Genomic DNA, 21,854 nt, shown 5'->3' with positions numbered 1-21,854 from the left:
CTCCCCCCATAGTGCACACTAACACTCAGCTCCCACCTTAGTGCACACTCACACTCAGCTCCTCCTATAGTGCACACTCACACTCAGCTCCCCCATAGAGAACACTCACACTCAGCCCTCACTATAGCACACTCAGCTCCCACCTTAGTGCACACTCAGCTCCTGCCCCATAGTGCACACTCACACTCAGCCCCCCCATAGTGCACACTCACACTCAGCCCCCCCCCTATAGCACACTCACCTCCCACCTTAGTGCACACTCACACTCAGCTCCTCCTATAGTGCACACTCACACTCAGCTCCCCCATAGAGAACACTCACACTCAGCCCTCACTATAGCACACTCACACTCAGCCCTCACTATAGCACACTCAGCTCCCACCTTAGTGCACACTCAGCTCCTGCCCCATAGTGCACACTCACACTCAGCCCCCCCATAGTGCACACTCACACTCAGCCCCCCCCCCTATAGCACACTCACCTCCCACCTTAGTGCACACTAACACTCAGCTCCCACCTTAGTGCACACTAACACTCAGCTCCCACCTTAGTGCACACTCACACTCAGCTCCTGCCCCATAGTGCACACTCAGCTCCTGCCCCATACTGCACATTTACACACAATTCATCTCTTTCATGCTCAAACTCAGCTTCCCCCATAGTCCGCACTCACACTGGACTCACAGCCGCTCGCACTTGCCGCACGCTCAGTTCACACTTGCACTCACCTTCAAGAATGTAACAGCTGCAATAAAAGGGGCGGGAGCGTCGGGGTGACAGGTGGGGAGGACGCGTCCCGGCCGCTGATTGGCGGAGAGCGTGCCGGGGGTGTGGCCTAGGTGACTGCAGCATATGAGGGACCAACTGTGTGAGAGGAGGGAGACGAGCGGGCGCGGGAGGGAGAAGCCGCAGCAGCACAAGCCTCACCCGCCAGCAGCAGCAGCTCCTCACTGCATCCGCCCGAGCTCTGCCCGACACCGACAACATGGGGGTGAGTATGCCGTGTCACCACGGTCCTCAGCTCTGGCCTGCAGGGGCTATGCAGGGTCCTCAGCCTGCAGGAGCTATGCAGGGTCCTCAGCCTGCAGGGGCTATCCATGGTCCTCAGCCTGCACGAGCTATCCAGGGTCCTCAGCCTGCAGGAGCTATCCAGGGTCCTCAGCCTGCACGAGCTATCCATGGTCCTCAGCCTGCAGGAGCTATCCATGGTCCTCAGCCTGCAGGAGCTATCCATGGTCCTCAGCCTGCAGGAGCTATCCAGGGTTCCTCAGCCTGCACGAGCTATCCATGGTCCTCAGCCTGCACGAGCTATCCATGGTCCTGAGCAGATCATCTGGAGGTCGTCATGGTCCTGAACAGATCATCTGGAGCTCTTCATGGCCCTGAACAGATCATCTGGAGGTCTTCATGGCCCTGAACAGATCATATGGACCTCTTCATGGTCATGAGCAGATCATCTGGAGCTCTTCATGGTCCTGAGCAGATCATCTGGAGGTCTTCATGGTCCTGAGCAGATCATCTGGAGGTCTTCATGGCCCTGAACAGATCATCTAGAGGTCTTCATGGCCCTGAACATTTCATATGGACCTCTTCATGTTCCTGAGCAGATCATCTGAAGCTCTTCATGGTCCTGAGCAGATCATCTGGAGCTCTTCATGGTCCTGAGCAGATCATCTGGACCTCTTCATGGTCCTGAGCAGATCATCTGGAGGTCTTCATGGCCCTCAGCAGATCACATGGAGGTTTCCATATTCTTGAGCAGATCATCTGAAGCTCTTCATAGTCCTGAGCAGATCATTTGGAGCTCTCTATGGTCCTGACAGATCCCTTGGAGGTCTCCACATTCCTGAGAAGATTGCCTGGAGCTCTTGTTGGTCCTGACAGATGACTGGGAGCCTTGCAGTGCCTTGATCAGTTCTGTTGATGTGTCCATGACCTTGTAGACCTTCTGGATTCGCCCTCCTCTATGTGACCCCTGTGTTTGCCCCTTGCTTACTGTAGATGTTGGATCTCCCTGGTTAGCTATTGGTGGTATGTTTGGGTTGATTCCAGGCGCTGGGTTGTGGATAATTGTTTGCACGGCGCAATGCGGTGTCTGTACGTCTGTCACACTCAGGAGAAGGAGAGAAGGAGAAGCCTTGGGAAATGAGATGAGGTCATTCACTATAGAGAGAAGAGAAGATGGTGGAGGGAGCGGAGAGAAGGCAGAGATGGGAGTGGGCAGGGAGCAGGCACAATGAGACGAGCACTGCCAGTAAGGAGCTTGGAATCACATCCTCTGACTCATGGCCGGGGGAGGGGGAGATCCTGCTACACAATGGGTTAATATTTCATGTCTGTCATATGGAGCCACTCGGGGGCACTTGATTTGGAAATAAGAAGCAGCCAAATTGTCGTCTGTAAAAATGGAGGAAGGGCAATTGAAGGTCAAATGGTGGCACGTGATCCCTTCCCCTGGCATCATTCCTCCATGGCATTATCACCCCCTGGCATCAGCCAGTATCACCCCCTGGCATCAGCCAGTATCACCCCCTGGCATCAGCCAGTATCACTCCCCTGGTATCAGTCAGTATCACCCCCTGGTATCAGCCAGTATCACCCCCTGGTATTAGCCAGTATCATCCCCCTGGTATCAGCCAGTATCACCCCCTGGTATCAGCCAGTATCACCCCCTGGTATCAGCCAGTATCACTCCCTGGTATCAGCCAGTATCACCCCCTGGCATCAGCCAGTATCACCCCCCTGGTATCAGCCAGTATCACCCCCTGGTATCAGCCAGTATCACCCCCTGGTATCAGCCAGTATCACCCCCTGGTATCAGTCAGTATCACCCCCCTGGTATCAGCCAGTATCACCCCCCTGGTATCAGCCAGTATCACCCCCTGGTATCAGCCAGTATCATCCCTCTGGCATCAGCCAGTATCACCCCCTGGTATCAGCCAGTATCACCCCCCTGGTATCAGCCAGTATCACCCCCTGGTATCAGCCAGTATCACCCCCTGGTATCAGCCAGTATCACCCCCTGGTATCAGCCAGTATCATCCCCCTGGTATCAGCCAGTATCATCCCCCTGGTATCAGCCAGTATCACCCCCTGTATCAGCCAGTATCACCCCCTGGTATCAGTCAGTATCACCCCCCTGGTATCAGCCAGTATCACCCCCCTGGTATCAGCCAGTATCACCCCCCTGGTATCAGCCAGTATCACCCCCTGGCATCAGCTAGTATCACCCCCCTGGTATCAGCCAGTATCACCCCCCTGGTATCAGCCAGTATCACCCCCCTGGTATCAGCCAGTATCACCCCCTGGCATCAGCTAGTATCACCCCCCTGGTATCAGCCAGTATCACCCCCTGGTATCAGCCAGTATCACCCCCCTGGCATCAGCCAGTATCATCCCCTGGCATCAGCCAGTATCACCCCCTGGTATCAGCCAGTATCACCCCCTGGTATCAGCCAGTATCACCCCCTGGCATCAGCCAGTATCACCCCCTGGTATCAGCCAGTATCACCCCCCTGGCATCAGCCAGTATCACCCCCTGGCATCAGCCAGTATCACCCCCTGGTATCAGCCAGTATCACCCCCTGGTATCAGCCAGTATCACCCCCTGGTATCAGCCAGTATCACCCCCTGGTATCAGCCAGTATCACCCCCCTGGTATCAGCCAGTATCACCCCCCTGGTATCAGCCAGTATCACCCCCTGTATCAGCCAGTATCACCCCCTGGTATCAGCCAGTATCACCCCCCTGGTATCAGTCAGTATCACCCCCCTGGTATCAGCCAGTATCACCCCCCTGGTATCAGCCAGTATCATCCCCCTGGTATCAGCCAGTATCACCCCCTGGTATCAGTCAGTATCACCCCCTGGTATCAGCCAGTATCACCCCCTGTATCAGCCAGTATCACCCCCTGGTATCAGCCAGTATCACCCCCTGGTATCAGCCAGTATCACCCCCTGGTATCAGCCAGTATCACCCCCTGGTATCAGCCAGTATCACCCCCCTGGTATCAGCCAGTATCACCCCCCTGGTATCAGCCGGTATCACCCCCTGGTATCAGCCAGTATCACCCCCCTGGTATCAGCCAGTATCACCCCCCTGGTATCAGCCAGTATCACCCCCTGGCATCAGCCAGTATCATCCCCCTGGTATCAGCCAGTATCATCCCCCTGGTATCAGCCAGTATCACCCCCTGTATCAGCCAGTATCACCCCCCTGGTATCAGCCAGTATCACCCCCTGGTATCAGCCAGTATCACCCCCCTGGTATCAGCCAGTATCACCCCCTGGTATCAGCCCGTATCACCCCCTGGTATCAGCCAGTATCATCCCCCTGGTATCAGCCAGTATCACCCCCTGTATCAGCCAGTATCACCCCCTGGTATCAGCCAGTATCACCCCCCTGGTATCAGCCAGTATCACCCCCCTGGTATCAGCCAGTATCACCCCCTGGTATCAGTCAGTATCACCCCCCTGGTATCAGCCAGTATCACCCCCTGGTATCAGTCAGTATCACCCCCCTGGTATCAGCCAGTATCACCCCCTGGTATCAGCCAGTATCACCCCCTGGTATCAGCCAGTATCACCCCCCTGGCATCAGCCAGTATCACCCCCCTGGCATCAGCCAGTATCACCCCCTGGTATCAGTCAGTATCACCCCCCTGGTATCAGCCAGTATCACCCCCCTGGTATCAGCCAGTATCACCCCCTGGTATCAGCCAGTATCACCCCCCTGGTATCAGCCAGTATCACCCCCTGGTATCAGCCAGTATCACCCCCTGGTATCAGCCAGTATCACCCCCTGGTATCAGCCAGTATCACCCCCCTGGCATCAGCCAGTATCACCCCCTGGTATCAGCCAGTATCACCCCCTGGTATCAGTCAGTATCACCCCCCTGGCATCAGCCAGTATCACCCCCTGGTATCAGCCAGTATCACCCCCCTGGTATCAGCCAGTATCACCCCCCTGATATCAGCCAGTATCACCCCCCTGGTATCAGCCAGTATCACCCCCCTGGCATCAGCCAGTATCACCCCCTTGTATCAGCCAGTATCACCCCCTGGTATCAGCCAGTATCACCCCCTGGTATCAGCCAGTATCACCCCCCTGGTATCAGCCAGTATCACCCCCTGGCATCAGCTAGTATCACCCCCCTGGTATCAGCCAGTATCACCCCCCTGGTATCAGCCAGTATCACCCCCCTGGTATCAGCCAGTATCACCCCCTGGCATCAGCTAGTATCACCCCCTGGTATCAGCCAGTATCACCCCCCTGGTATCAGCCAGTATCACCCCCTGGTATCAGCCAGTATCACCCCCCTGGTATCAGTCAGTATCACCCCCCTGGTATCAGCCAGTATCACCCCCTGGTATCAGCCAGTATCACCCCCTGGTATCAGCCAGTATCACCCCCCACCACCTGGCATCAGCCAGTATCACCCCCCTGGTATCAGCCAGTATCACCCCCCTGGTATCAGCCAGTATCACCCCCTGGTATCAGCCAGTATCACCCCCCTGGCATCAGCCAGTATCATCCCCTGGCATCAGCCAGTATCACCCCCTGGTATCAGCCAGTATCACCCCCTGGTATCAGCCAGTATCACCCCCTGGCATCAGCCAGTATCACCCCCTGGTATCAGCCAGTATCACCCCCTGGTATCAGCCAGTATCACCCCCTGGTATCAGCCAGTATCACCCCCTGGTATCAGCCAGTATCATCCCCCTGGTATCAGCCAGTATCATCCCCCTGGTATCAGCCAGTATCACCCCCTGGCATCAGCCAGTATCACCCCCTGTATCAGCCAGTATCACCCCCTGGTATCAGCCAGTATCACCCCCCTGGTATCAGTCAGTATCACCCCCCTGGTATCAGCCAGTATCACCCCCCTGGTATCAGCCAGTATCATCCCCCTGGTATCAGCCAGTATCACCCCCCTGGTATCAGCCAGTATCACCCCCTGGTATCAGCCAGTATCACCCCCCTGGTATCAGCCGGTATCACCCCCTGGTATCAGCCAGTATCACCCCCCTGGTATCAGCCAGTATCACCCCCCTGGTATCAGCCAGTATCATCCCCCTGGTATCAGCCAGTATCATCCCCCTGGTATCAGCCAGTATCACCCCCTGTATCAGCCAGTATCACCCCCTGTATCAGCCAGTATCACCCCCTGGTATCAGCCAGTATCACCCCCTGGTATCAGCCAGTATCACCCCCCTGGTATCAGCCAGTATCACCCCCCTGGTATCAGCCAGTATCACCCCCCTGGTATCAGCCAGTATCACCCCCCTGGTATCAGCCAGTATCACCCCCTGGTATCAGCCAGTATCACCCCCTGGTATCAGCCAGTATCACCCCCTGGTATCAGCCAGTATCACCCCCTGGCATCAGCCAGTATCACCCCCTGGTATCAGCCAGTATCACCCCCCTGGTATCAGCCAGTATCACTCCCCTGGTATCAGCCAGTATCACCCCCAGGCATCAGCCAGTATCACCCCCTGGTATCAGCCAGTATCACCCCCCTGGTATCAGCCAGTATCACCCCCTGGTATCAGCCAGTATCACCCCTCTGGTATCAGCCAGTATCACCCCCTGGTATCAGCCAGTATCACCCCCTGGCATCAGCCAGTATCACCCCCTGGTATCAGCCAGTATCACCCCCCTGGTATCAGCCAGTATCACTCCCCTGGTATCAGCCAGTATCACCCCCAGGCATCAGCCAGTATCACCCCCTGGTATCAGCCAGTATCACCCCCCTGGTATCAGCCAGTATCACTCCCCTGGTATCAGCCAGTATCACCCCCTGGTATCAGCCAGTATCACCCCCCTGATATCAGCCAGTATCACCCCCCTGGCATCAGCCAGTATCACCCCCTGGCATCAGCCAGTATCACCCCCTGGCATCAGCCCGTATCACCCCCCTGGTATCAGCCAGTATCACCCCCCTGGTATCAGCCAGTATCACCCCCTGGCATCAGCCCGTATCACTCCCCTGGTATCAGCCAGTATCACCCCCCTGGTATCAGCCAGTATCACTCCCTGGTATCAGCCAGTATCACCCCCCTGGTATCAGCCCGTATCACCCCCTGGTATCAGCCAGTATCACCCCCTGGTATCAGCCAGTATCACCCCCTGGTATCAGCCAGTATCACCCCCTGGTATCAGACCGTTTTATTGCCCCAATATTCAAATTTCCTTATGCGGCTACTGGGGCGTGGAGTAGCCGCATCTGAGGTTACACGGGGAGGCTACTCCACGCCCCGGTAGCCTCTTTTCTCCTCCTACCAAAAATCAGCATGCGCAGACAGCAGATTTGTCGGACGAGGGCACGCAGCTCCTCGTGGCTGCGCGCCGAAGATTTTCGGTAGGAGGAGAAAGAGAAAGAGGAGTAGCCGCCCCGTGTAACCTCAGATGCGGCTACTCCACACCCCAGTAGCCGCATAAGGAAATTTGAATATTGGGGCAATAAAACTTTTCAAAACATTGCGGGGACGTGAGGATTAGCCCTTAAAAGGACTATCCTCACGTCCTACCTTTATAGGTAGTTTCGTGGTGGTAGGTTCCCTTTAACTAATTTAATTTAAAGGGAAAGGGGACTGGGAGAAGGAAAAGGAGGCTGTAAAATTTTACTTTTATTATTACATTTAAAAATATTTTCTCATTTTCTCTAGTGTAATAGATTCCCCTCATAAGTAGGAGTGGACCCCTGTCTGTTCTCCTACTTAATGTGCAGGTCTGCAGATGTAAATCCTAGATCAGTATTGCTTTGTTCTGTAGATACAATCAGTGTTATGTTGCCAGTTAATTGTATCAACCAGAGTGTGTTTATAAATATTGTAATTGTAACTGTTTGTGTTACAAGACCCTCATAGGTTGCAAAAGAAGTGCTGATATTGAAGGGTTAACACTGTGAAGCCGCATCATGGCGGCGAAACGGCCGTAGGGTAGCTTTAGGGCAAGGTGCCTATAGTGCAAATAAGGGACAGATAGTTAGAACACTCACCGCGATATCTGGCGTTCCATCAGGAATCTGTAACCCTCTTACTTCGCAGTGCTAACCCCTGGACACCTCTGTATTGTACCCCTGGAGACCTCTGTATTGTACTCCTGGAGATCTCTGTATTGTACCCTTGGACACCTCTGTATTGTACCCCTGGACACCTCTGTATTGTACCCCTGGACACCTCTGTATTGTACCCCTGGAGATCTCTGTATTGTACCCCTGGACACCTCTGTTTTGTACCCCTGGACACCCCTGTATTGTACCCTGGACACCCTTGTATTGTACCCCTGGACACCTCTGTATTGTACCCTGGACACCCCTGTATTGTACCCCTGGACACCTCTGTATTGTACCCTGGACACCTCTGTATTGTACCCTGGACACCTCTGTATTGTACCCCTGGACACCTCTGTATTGTACCCCTGGACACCTCTGTATTGTACCCTGGAGACCTGTGTATTGTACCCCTAGAGACCTGTGTATTGTACCCCTGGACACCTCTGTATTGTACCCTGGACACCCCTGTATTGTACCCTGGACACCTCTGTATTGTACCCCTGGACCCTCTGTATTGTACCCTGGACACCCCTGTATTGTACCCTGGACACCTCTGTATTGAACCCCTGGACACCTCTGTATTGTACCCCTGGACACCTCTGTATTGTACCCCTGGACACCCCTGTATTGTACCCCTGGACACCCCTGTATTGTACCCTGGAGACCTCTGTATTGTACCCCTGGACACCCCTGTATTGTACCCTGAACACCTCTGTATTGTACCCCTGGACACCTCTGTATTGTACCCTGAACACCTCTGTATTGTACCCCTGGACACCTCTGTATTGTACCCTGGACACCTCTGTATTGTACCCTGGACACCTCTGTATTGTACCCCTGGACACCTCTGTATTGTACCCTGGAGGCCTCTGTATTGTACCCCTGGACACCTCTGTATTGTACCCTGGACACCTCTGTATTGTACCCCTGGACACCTCTGTATTGTACCCTGGACACCCCTGTATTGTACCCTGGACACCCCTGTATTGTACCCCTGGACACCTCTGTATTGTACCCTGGACACCTCTGTATTGTACCCTGGAGGCCTCTGTATTGTACCCCTGGACACCTCTGTATTGTACCCTGGACACCTCTGTATTGTACCCTGGACACCCCAGTATTGTACCCTGGACACCTCTGTATTGTACCCTGGACACCTCTGTATTGTACCCCTGGACACCTCTGTATTGTACCCTGGACACCTCTGTATTGTACCCTGGACACCTCTGTATTGTACCCTGGACACCTCTGTATTGTACCCTGGACACCCCAGTATTGTACCCTGGACACCTCTGTATTGTACCCCTGGAGACCTCTGTATTGTACCCCTGGACACCTCTGTATTGTACCCCTGGACACCTCTGTATTGTACCCTGGACACCTCTGTATTGTACCCCTGGACACCTCTGTATTGTACCCTGGACCAGGGCCGGCGCTATGGGTAGGCAAAGGTGGCAATTGCCCAGGGCCCCCTGAAAGGGGAGAATCTCTTCTTTCAAATGAATCTTGAATTGTGTTTCTAGGTGCCAGGGATCCAGAGATATTCAGGTTTAAAGTGAGAATATCAGGTGCCATTTTTATATATAAAAATCACTCCCAACGGCAGTTCAACAGTTAATATCTCCATTTTCCTAAAACTTAGAAACACAAATTTAGATTCATATAAAAGAGGAGACTCTCTTCTTTCATAGGAAAAAAGAAGTGAGGTTCTATGTCTCACAGAGCCAGAGATATAGCCCCCTGAAGTGTCCTCCCCCCCTCCAGATTCTTAGCCATCAGCCTGCAGGGAGTATTAGCAGCACACAGGAGCTGCTGCACCTCACAGATAATGGAAATATTCACTTTATATGTTACTACATTCTGAGAAGGATAATATCAACTAATATTCATGTTTTTAACCCTTCTCTATGCAGAACTATCTAAGAACACGATTTCTCTCCTATTCCCTTTTATTTTGTGCTAGTTTTTTGTTGTTGGGAAAATTGACTGATACGATGAACATTCAAATCCAGAACATGTCCATAAAGTTATATGTAACACCAAAAACACACACATGTCCTGGAATAAAGTTTTTATCTCCCACCATCCCCCATTATTTACACCCATGTTATGACGTTCTCACTCTCATTCTTATGAAGCGCGGAGGGTTCTGTTATTGTGCGGCTGATACATCGGAGACATCTAAAAGTGACTTTATTATCTCATTAGAGGGGTTTATGGATATATAGTTATTTATTTGGGTTACCATTGTGTAAGGAGCAGACAATGATACGTCTGTGTGAATTTTCTAGCTGAAAAGCAGATATCTAGTTATTACAGTGTTAGTGATATTATGATGATTTATTTATGTGAACATATCATTATGGGACATTTGTGAACTCTACACATGTCCATCTATTACATTTAGGAGATGTGAAGGTAAATAGTTTCTGTTTGGAGCACATTTTTTGCCATCAAAGGGAAATTTTAAGTATTTTTTTGTAAAATGTTTTATTTCGAATCAAAGTTGCATGAAGGTGTCTATAAACTCTTTGATGCTATTTTGAAAATGGGGCAAGTGTCTGCTTTCAGAAAATATCGGTCCCTCTTCCCAATGGGCCTCACAAGTCTAATCAACCTACCAGTAATTTTTTGGAGTGTGGGAGGAAACCCACGCAGACACAGATGTTGCAGATGTTGACCAGGGCTGCAAGGCTGTAGTGCTAACCACTGAGCCACCGTGCTGCCCATCAATCTTCCTATCAGCTATCTATCTCCAATAAAATTCTCCAAAATTACAGTTTGTTTTACCATACTAAAGGGAGCCTCTTGCTGACTGTGACTGGTCATAAAATAGTTAAATTTTGGGGCCCCATTTTTAGTTTTGCCCAGGGCCCCACTTTGTCTAGAACCGGCCCTGCCCTGGACACCCCTGTATTGTACCCCTGGAGACCTCTGTATTGTACCCCTGGACACCTCTGTATTGTACCCCTGGACACCTCTGTATTGTACCCTGGACACCTCTGTATTGTACCCTGCACACCTCTGTATTGTACCCCTGGACACCTCTGTATTGTACCCTGGACACCCCTGTATTGTACCCCTGGACACCTCTGTATTGTACCCTGGACACCTCTGTATTGTACCCTGGACACCTCTGTATTGTACCCCTGGAGATCTCTGTATTGTACCCCTGGACACCTCTGTATTGTACCCTGGACACCCCTGTATTGTACCCCTGGAGACCTCTGTATTGTACCCCTGGACACCTCTGTATTGTACCCCTGGACACCTCTGTATTGTACCCTGGACACCCCTGTATTGTACCCCTGGACACCTCTGTATTGTACCCTGGACACCCCTGTATTGTACCCCTGGACACCTCTGTATTGTACCCTGGACACCTCTGTATTGTACCCTGGACACCTCTGTATTGTACCCCTGGAGATCTCTGTATTGTACCCTGGACACCTCTGTATTGTACCCCTGGACACCTCTGTATTGTACCCCTGGACACCTCTGTATTGTACCCCTGGACACCCCTGTATTGTACCCTGGACACCCCTGTATTGTACCCCTGGACACCTCTGTATTGTACCCTGGACACCCCTGTATTGTACCCTGGACACCTCTGTATTGTACCCTGGACACCTCTGTATTGTACCCTGGAGGCCTCTGTATTGTACCCCTGGACACCTCTGTATTGTACCCCTGGACACCTCTGTATTGTACCCCTGGACACCTCTGTATTGTACCCTGGACACCTCTGTATTGTACCCTGGACACCCCTGTATTGTACCCCTGGACACCTCTGTATTGTACCCCTGGACACCCCTGTATTGTACCCCTGGACACCCCTGTATTGTACCCTGGACACCTCTGTATTGTACCCTGGACACCTCTGTATTGTACCCTGGACACCTCTGTATTGTACCCTGGACACCTCTGTATTGTACCCCTGGACACCTCTGTATTGTACCCCTGGACACCTCTGTATTGTACCCCTGGACACCTCTGTATTGTACCCCTGGACACCTCTGTATTGTACCCTGGACACCTCTGTATTGTACCCCTGGACACCCCTGTATTGTACCCTGGACACCTCTGTATTGTACCCCTGGACACCTCTGTATTGTACCCCTGGACACCTCTGTATTGTACCCCTGGACACCCCTGTATTGTACCCCTGGAGATCTCTGTATTGTACCCTGGACACCCCTGTATTGTACCCCTGGAGATCTCTGTATTGTACCCTGGACACCTCTGTATTGTACCCCTGGACACCTCTGTATTGTACCCTGGACACCCCTGTATTGTACCCCTGGAGATCTCTGTATTGTACCCTGGACACCTCTGTATTGTACCCTGGACACCTCTGTATTGTACCCTGGAGGCCTCTGTATTGTACCCTGGACACCTCTGTATTGTACCCTGGACACCCCTGTATTGTACCCTGGACACCCCTGTATTGTACCCTGGACACCTCTATTGTACCCTGGACACCTCGGTGTCCTCCTGCAGATATTTGGGATGCTTGTGTCCCCAGGCCCATGGATGTCATTGATGAAGGTCACAGCCGCCTTCCCCTGTATAACAGCAGATGATGGCCGAGAGCTGGGGTGCAGCCCCCTCCCCCTGTAATAACACTGCAGGTGTCAGGGGGACCTGCTGGAGGCGCTGCACAGGGAAGGTGACCCATCTGTGCCGCCTGGATGTGGGCGCTTTATGTAAGGCTGCGCCTGATACTGCGCATGAGCTGACACTCATTCCCTCCCAGGAGGCAGAGGATGGGGGCTGGGAGCCGTGACATATGGCAGAGATGTGAGCGAGGATAATCCCCCCACCACAAACCGACAGGAAGGGGGGCGACAGCTCTGGCTATGTGATATACAGGAGGAGCCGGGGTATCATACAATATAATACCTGGTGTACAATACCATATAATAGAGGAGATACCTGGTGTATTATACAGTATAATAGAGGAGATACCTGGTGTATTATACAGTATAATAGAGGAGATACCTGGTGTATTATACAGTATAATAGAGGAGATACCTGGTGTATAATACAGTATAATAGAGGAGATACCTGGTGTATTATACAGTATAATAGAGGAGATACCTGGTGTATTATACAGTATAATAGAGGAGATACCTGGTGTATTATACAGTATAATAGAGGAGATACCTGGTGTATTATACAGTATAATAGAGGAGATACCTGGTGTATTATACAGTATAATAGAGGAGATACCTGGTGTATTATACAGTATAATAGAGGAGATACCTGGTGTATTATACAGTATAATAGAGGAGATACCTGGTGTATTATACAGTATATTAGAGGAGATACCTGGTGTATTATACAGTATAATAGAGGAGATACCTGGTGTATTATACAGTATAATAGAGGAGATACCTGGTGTATTATACAGTATAATAGAGGAGACACCTGGTGTATTATACAGTATAATAGAGGAGATGCCTGGTGTATTATACAGTATAATAGAGGAGATACCTGGTGTATTATACAGTATAATAGAGGAGATACCTGGTGTATTATACAGTATAATAGAGGAGATACCTGGTGTATTATACAGTATAATAGAGGAGATACCTGGTGTATTATACAGTATAATAGAGGAGATGCCTGGTGTATTATACAGTATATTAGAGGAGATACCTGGTGTATTATACAGTATAATAGAGGAGATACCTGGTGTATTATACAGTGTAATAGAGGAGATACCTGGTGTATTATACAGTATAATAGAGGAGATGCCTGGTGTATTATACAGTATAATAGAGGAGATACCTGGTGTATTATACAGTATAATAGAGGAGATGCCTGGTGTATTATACAGTATAATAGAGGAGATGCCTGGTGTATTATACAGTATATTAGAGGAGATACCTGGTGTATTATACAGTATAATAGAGGAGATACCTGGTGTATTATACAGTATAATAGAGGAGATACCTGGTGTATTATACAGTATAATAGAGGAGATACCTGGTGTATTATACAGTATAATAGAGGAGATACCTGGTGTATTATACGGTATAATAGAGGAGATACCTGGTGTATTATACGGTATAATAGAGGAGATGCCTGGTGTATAATACGGTATAATAGAGGAGATGCCTGGTGTATTATACGGTATAATAGAGGAGATGCCTGGTGTATAATACAGTATAATAGAGGAGATGCCTGGTGTATTATACAGTATAATAGAGGAGATGCCTGGTGTATTATACAGTATAATAGAGGAGATGCCTGGTGTATTATACAGTATAGTAGAGGAGATACCTGGTGTATTATATAGTATAATAGAGGAGATGCCTGGTTTATTATATAGTATAATAGAGGAGATGCCTGGTGTATTATACAGTATAATAGAGGAGATGCCTGGTGTATTATACAGTATAATAGAGGAGATACCTGGTGTATTATACAGTATAATAGAGGAGATGCCTGGTGTATTATATAGTATAATAGAGGAGATACCTGGTGTATTATACAGTATAATAGAGGAGATACCTGGTGTATTATACAGTATAATAGAGGAGATACCTGGTGTATTATACAGTATAATAGAGGTGATGCCTGGTGTATTATACAGTATAATAGAGGAGATATCTGGTGTATTATACAGTATAATAGAGGAGATACCTGGTGTATTATACAGTATAATAGAGGAGATACCTGGTGTATTATACAGTATAATAGAGGAGATACCTGGTGTATTATACAGTATAATAGAGGAGATACCTGGTGTATTATACAGTATAATAGAGGAGATGCCTGGTGTATTATACAGTATAATAGAGGAGATACCTGGTGTATTATACAGTATAATAGAGGAGATACCTGGTGTATTATACAGTATAATAGAGGAGATGCCTGGTGTATTATACAGTATAATAGAGGAGATACCTGGTGTATTATACAGTATAATAGAGGAGATACCTGGTGTATTATACAGTGTAATAGAGGAGATACCTGGTGTATTATACAGTATAATAGAGGAGATGCCTGGTGTATTATACAGTATAATAGAGGAGATACCTGGTGTATTATATAGTATAATAGAGGAGATACCTGGTGTATTATACAGTATAATAGAGGAGATACCTGGTGTATTATACTGTATAATAGAGGAGATACCTGGTGTATTATACAGTATAATAGAGGAGATACCTGGTGTATTATACAGTATTATAGAGGAGATACCTGGTGTATTATACAGTATAATAGAGGAGATGCCTGGTGTATTATACAGTATAATAGAGGAGATACCTGGTGTATTATACAGTATAATAGAGGAGATACCTGGTGTATTATACAGTATAATAGAGGAGATGCCTGGTGTATTATACAGTATAATAGAGGAGATACCTGGTGTATTATACAGTATAATAGAGGAGATACCTGGTGTATTATACAGTGTAATAGAGGAGATACCTGGTGTATTATACAGTGTAATAGAGGAGATGCCTGGTGTATTATACAGTATAATAGAGGAGATACCTGGTGTATTATATAGTATAATAGAGGAGATACCTGGTGTATTATACAGTATAATAGAGGAGATACCTGGTGTATTATACTGTATAATAGAGGAGATACCTGGTGTATTATACAGTATAATAGAGGAGATACCTGGTGTATTATACAGTATAATAGAGGAGATACCTGGTGTATTATACAGTATAATAGAGGAGATACCTGGTGTATTATACCGTATAATAGAGGAGATGCCTGGTTTATTATACAGTATAATAGAGGAGATACCTGGTGTATTATACAGTATAATAGAGGAGATGCCTGGTGTATTATATAGTGTAATAGAGGAGATACCTGGTGTATTATACAGTATAATAGAGGAGATACCTGGTGTATTATACAGTATAATAGAGGAGATACCTGGTGTATTATACAGTATAATAGAGGAGATACCTGGTGTATTATACAGTATAATAGAGGAGATACCTGGTGTATTATACAGTATAATAGAGGAGATACCTGGTGTATTATACAGTATAATAGAGGAGATACCTGGTGTATTATACAGTATAATAGAGGAGATACCTGGTGTATTATACAGTATAATAGAGGTGATGCCTGGTGTATTATACAGTATAATAGAGGAGATACCTGGTGTATTATACAGTATAATAGAGGAGATACCTGGTGTATTATACAGTGTAATAGAGGAGACATCTGGTGTATTATACAGTATAATAGAGGAGATGCCTGGTGTATTATACAGTATAATAGAGGAGATGCCTGGTGTATTATACAGTATATTAGAGGAGATACCTGGTGTATTATACAGTATATTAGAGGAGATACCTGGTGTATTATACAGTATAATAGAGGAGATACCTGGTGTATTATACAGTATATTAGAGGAGATACCTGGTGTATTATACAGTATAATAGAGGAGATGCCTGGTGTATTATACAGTATAATAGAGGAGATGCCTGGTGTATTATACAGTATATTAGAGGAGATACCTGGTGTATTATACAGTATATTAGAGGAGATACCTGGTGTATTATACAGTATAATAGAGGAGATACCTGGTGTATTATACAGTATAATAGAGGAGATACCTGGTGTATTATACAGTATAATAGAGGAGATGCCTGGTGTATTATACAGTATATTAGAGGAGATACCTGGTGTATTATACAGTATATTAGAGGAGATACCTGGTGTATTATACAGTATAATAGAGGAGATACCTGGTGTATTATACAGTATAATAGAGGAGATACCTGGTGTATTATACAGTATAATAGAGGAGATGCCTGGTGTATTATACAGTATAATAGAGGAGATACCTGGTGTATTATACAGTATATTAGAGGAGATACCTGGTGTATTATACAGTATAATAGAGGAGATACCTGGTGTATAATACAGTATAATAGAGGAGATACCTGGTGTATTATACAGTATAATAGAGGAGATGCCTGGTGTATTATACAGTATAATAGAGGAGATGCCTGGTGTATTATACAGTATAATAGAGGAGATACCTGGTGTATTATACAGTATATTAGAGGAGATACCTGGTGTATTATACATGTGCCCTCCGTGCCTTTCCCGTGTCTCGCCCCTAAAAGGAAGGATTCTCTACAGGTTATTCACGTCCTCATTTTGTAATCTTACAGTCACCTCTAGGGGGAGCTCTACAGGATACAGGAGGGGAATTTGAAGTGCAGCTGTTGACCCCGGAAACTCTCTTATATTCCAGGTCCTTGTGCTGTGATCACTGCTCTGCACAGTCTCTTATATTCCAGGTCCTTGTGCTGTGGTCACTGCTCTGCACAGTCTCTTATATTCCAGGTCCTTGTGCTGTGATCACTGCTCTGCACAGTCTCTTATACTCCAGGTCCTTGTGCTGTGATCACTGATCTGCACAGTCTCTTATACTCCCGCTCCTTGTGCTGTGATCACTGCTCTGCACAGTCTCTTATACTCCAGGTCCTTGTGCTGTGATCACTGCTCTGCACAGTCTCTTATACTCCAGGTCCTTGTGCTGTGGTCACTGCTCTGCACAGTCTCTTATATTCCAGGTCCTTGTGCTGTGATCACTGCTCTGCACAGTCTCTTATACTCCCGCTCCTTGTGCTGTGGTCACTGCTCTGCACAGTCTCTTATATTCCAGGTCCTTGTGCTGTGGTCACTGCTCTGCACAGTCTCTTATATTCCAGGTCCTTGTGCTGTGATCACTGCTCTGCACAGTCTCTTATATTCCCGCTCCTTGTGCTGTGATCACTGCTCTGCACAGTCTCTTATACTCCAGGTCCTTGTGCTGTGGTCACTGCTCTGCACAGTCTCTTATACTCCAGGTCCTTGTGCTGTGATCACTGCTCTGCACAGTCTCTTATACTCCAGGTCCTTGTGCCGTGGTCACTGCTCTGCACAGTCTCTTATACTCCAGGTCCTTGTGCGGTGGTCACTGCTCTGCACAGTCTCTTATACTCCAGGTCCTTGTGCTGTGGTCACTGCTCTGCACAGTCTCTTATACTCCAGGTCCTTGTGCGGTGGTCACTGCTCTGCACAGTCTCTTATACTCCAGGTCCTTGTGCTGTGATCACTGCTCTGCACAGTCTCTTATATTCCAGGTCCTTGTGCTGTGGTCACTGCTCTGCACAGTCTCTCTTATTCCAGTTCCTTGTGCTGTGATCACTGCTCTGCACAGTCTCTTATACTCCAGGTCCTTGTGCTGTGATCACTGCTCTGCACAGTCTCTTATACTCCAGGTCCTTGTGCTGTGGTCACTGCTCTGCACAGTCTCTTATATTCCAGCTCCTTGTGCTGTGGTCACTGCTCTGCACAGTCTCTTATATTCCAGGTCCTTGTGCTGTGGTCACTGCTCTGCACAGTCTCTCATATTCCAGTTCCTTGTGCTGTGATCACTGCTCTGCACAGTCTCTTATACTCCAGGTCCTTGTGCTGTGATCACTGCTCTGCATAGTCTCTTATACTCCAGGTCCTTGTGCTGTGGTCACTGCTCTGCACAGTCTCTTATATTCCAGGTCCTTGTGCTGTGGTCACTGCTCTGCACAGTCTCTTATATTCCAGCTCCTTGTGCTGTGGTCACTGCTCTGCACAGTCTCTTATATTCCAGGTCCTTGTGCTGTGGTCACTGCTCTGCACAGTCTCTCATATTCCAGTTCCTTGTGCTGTGATCACTGCTCTGCACAGTCTCTTATACTCCAGGTCCTTGTGCTGTGATCACTGCTCTGCATAGTCTCTTATACTCCAGGTCCTTGTGCTGTGATCACTGCTCTGCACAGTCTCTTATACTCCAGGTCCTTGTGCTGTGGTCACTGCTCTGCACAGTCTCTTATATTCCAGGTCCTTGTGCTGTGGTCACTGCTCTGCACAGTCTCTTATATTCCAGCTCCTTGTGCTGTGGTCACTGCTCTGCACAGTTTTGGCTTCTCTCCAGAGATACAAGAGGTAGTCACCTGAAATGGTCTCCCACAGTCTTGAAGGAGTTTCCAGATTTTTCCTCAGCATTTGTTGCCCTTTTGCCTTCACTCTGCGGTCCAGTTCACCCAAAACCATCTGGATTGGGTTCAGGTCTGTTGACGGTATAGAGTGGGTCAAATGGTGGAGCCCCCCATAACTCTCCTATGTGGTCACACAGCCCTTACACAGCTTGGAGGATGGTTCAACTAAACAGAAACCGGATGGAATAGCAGCAACTGCAAGATGCTGTGGTCATCCTGCTGGTCCAGTATAATCCTCAGCAGTGTCACCAGCAGAGCCCCCCACATCATCAGACCCATCAGTGTCACCAGCAAAGTCCCCCCCCACACCATCACACCCATCAGTGTCACCAGAACGGCCCCACCACACCATCACACCCAACATTGTCACCAGCAAACCCCTTCCCACACGATCACACCCAACAGTGTCACCAACACAACCCCACCACACCATCACACCCAACAGTGTCACCAGCAAAACCCTTCCCACACCATCACACCCAACAGTGTCACCAGCAAAGCCCCCCACACCATCACACCCAACAGTGTCACCAACACAGCCCCACCACACCATCACACCCAACAGTGTCACCAGCACAGCCCCCCACACACCATCACACCCACCAGTGTCACCAGCAAAGCCCCAGCACACCTTCACACCCAACAGTGTCACCAGCAAAGCCCCTCACACCATCACACCCAACAGTGTCACCAACACAACCCCACCACACCATCACACCCAACAGTGTCACCAGCAAAGCTCCCCCACACCATCACACCCAAAAGTGTCACCAACACAACCCCACCACACCATCACACCCAACAGTGTCACCAGCACAGCCCCACCACACGATCACACCCAACAGTGTCACCAACACAGCCCCACCACACCATCACACCCAATAGTGTCACCAGCACAGCCCCCCCCCACAGCATCACACCCAACAGTGTCACCAGCAAAGCCCCCCACACCATCACACCCACCAGTGTCACCAGCCAAGGCCCCCACACCATCACACCCAAAAGTGTCACCAACACAACCCCCCACACCATCACACCCAACAGTGTCACCAGCAAAGCCCCTCACACCATCACACCCAACAGTGTCACCAACACAACCCCACCACATCATCACACCCAACAGTGTCACCAGCAAAACCCTTCCCACACCATCACACCCAACAGTGTCACCAGCAAAGCCCCCCACACCATCACACCCACCAGTGTCACCAGCCAAGGTCCCCACACCATCACACCCAACAGTGTCTCCAGCAAAGCCCCCCACACCATCACACCCAACAGTGTCACCAACACAACCCCCCACACCATCACACCCAACAGTGTCACCAGCAAAGCCCCTCACACCATCACACCCAACAGTGTCACCAACACAACCCCACCACACCATCACACCCAACAGTGTCACCAGCAAAGCTCCCCCACACCATCACACCCAAAAGTGTCACCAACACAACCCCACCACACCATCACACCCAACAGTGTCACCAGCACAGCCCCACCACACGATCACACCCAACAGTGTCACCAACACAGCCCCACCACACCATCACACCCAACAGTGTCACCAGCACAGCCCCCCACACACCATCACACCCACCAGTGTCACCAGCAAAGCCCCAGCACACCTTCACACCCAACAGTGTCACCAGCAAAGCCCCTCACACCATCACACCCAACAGTGTCACCAACACAACCCCACCACACCATCACACCCAACAGTGTCACCAGCAATGCTCCCCCACACCATCACACCCAAAAGTGTCACCAACACAACCCCACCACACCATCACACCCAACAGTGTCACCAGCACAGCCCCACCACACGATCACACCCAACAGTGTCACCAACACAGCCCCACCACACCATCACACCCAACAGTGTCACCAGCACAGCCCCCCCCCACACCATCACACCCAACAGTGTCACCAACACAACCCCACCACACCATCACACCTAACAGTGTCACCAACACAGCCCCACCACACCATCACACCCAACAGTGTCACCAGCACAGCCCCCCACACACCATCACACCCAACAGTGTCACCAGGAAAGCCCCCCCACCCTCACACCCAACAGTGTCACCAGCACAGCCCCCCACACACCATCACACCCAACAGTGTCACCAGCACAGCTCCCCCACCCTCACACCCAACAGTGTCACCAGAAACCCCCCACCACACCATCACACCCAACAGTGTCACCAGCAAATCCCCTCACACCATCACACCCAACAGTGTCACCAGCAGAGCCCCCCCCCACACCATCACACCCAAGTGTCACCAGCACAGCCCCCCACACCATCACACCCAACAGTGTCACCAGCACAGCCCCACCACACCATCACACCCAACAGTGTCACCAGCACAGCCCCCCACACACCATCACACCCAACAGTGTCACCAGCACAGCCCCACCACACCATCACACCCAACAGTGTCACCAACACAGCCCCACCACACCATCACACCCAACAGTGTCACCCACACCATCACACCCAACAGTGTCACCAGCACAGCCCCCCACACACCATCACACCCAACAGTGTCACCAGCAGAGCCCCCCACACCATCACACCCAACAGTGTCACCAGCAAAGCCCCCCACACCATCACACCCACCAGTGTCACCAGCAAAGCCCCCCACACCATCACACCCACCAGTGTCACCAGCACAGCCCCCCCCACACCATCACACCCAACAGTGTCACCAGCACAGCCCCCCACACCATCACACCCAACAGTATCACCAGCACAGCCCCCCGCACCATCACACCCAACAGTAT

The 21,854-nt window shown here is 49.6% G+C and overlaps 1 protein-coding gene across 2 annotated transcripts in view; it reads left to right on the top strand.

The window, feature by feature from the left end:
- The window catches only part of LOC140108730 (sodium/potassium-transporting ATPase subunit alpha-3), a 70,849-nt gene that overhangs the window by 14,293 nt on the left and 34,702 nt on the right, over positions 1–21,854 (top strand). The window contains exon 1 of one of the 2 annotated variants that reach the window (XM_072131921.1): positions 835–991. The exons of the other annotated variant lie outside the window; for it this stretch is intronic. Coding sequence (XP_071988022.1) covers positions 986–991 — 6 coding nt within the window. The 5' untranslated portion in view covers positions 835–985. Of the gene's footprint in view, positions 1–834; positions 992–21,854 lie in introns of those variants that run through there. 2 annotated transcript variants of the gene reach the window in all.

The sequence above is a fragment of the Engystomops pustulosus genome, unplaced genomic scaffold, assembly GCF_040894005.1.
Source record: "Engystomops pustulosus unplaced genomic scaffold, aEngPut4.maternal MAT_SCAFFOLD_175, whole genome shotgun sequence".
Taxonomy (NCBI): domain Eukaryota; kingdom Metazoa; phylum Chordata; class Amphibia; order Anura; family Leptodactylidae; genus Engystomops; species Engystomops pustulosus.
The sequence above is the reverse complement of the archived record's forward strand: the minus strand, read 5'-3'. Positions and strand labels throughout refer to the sequence as shown.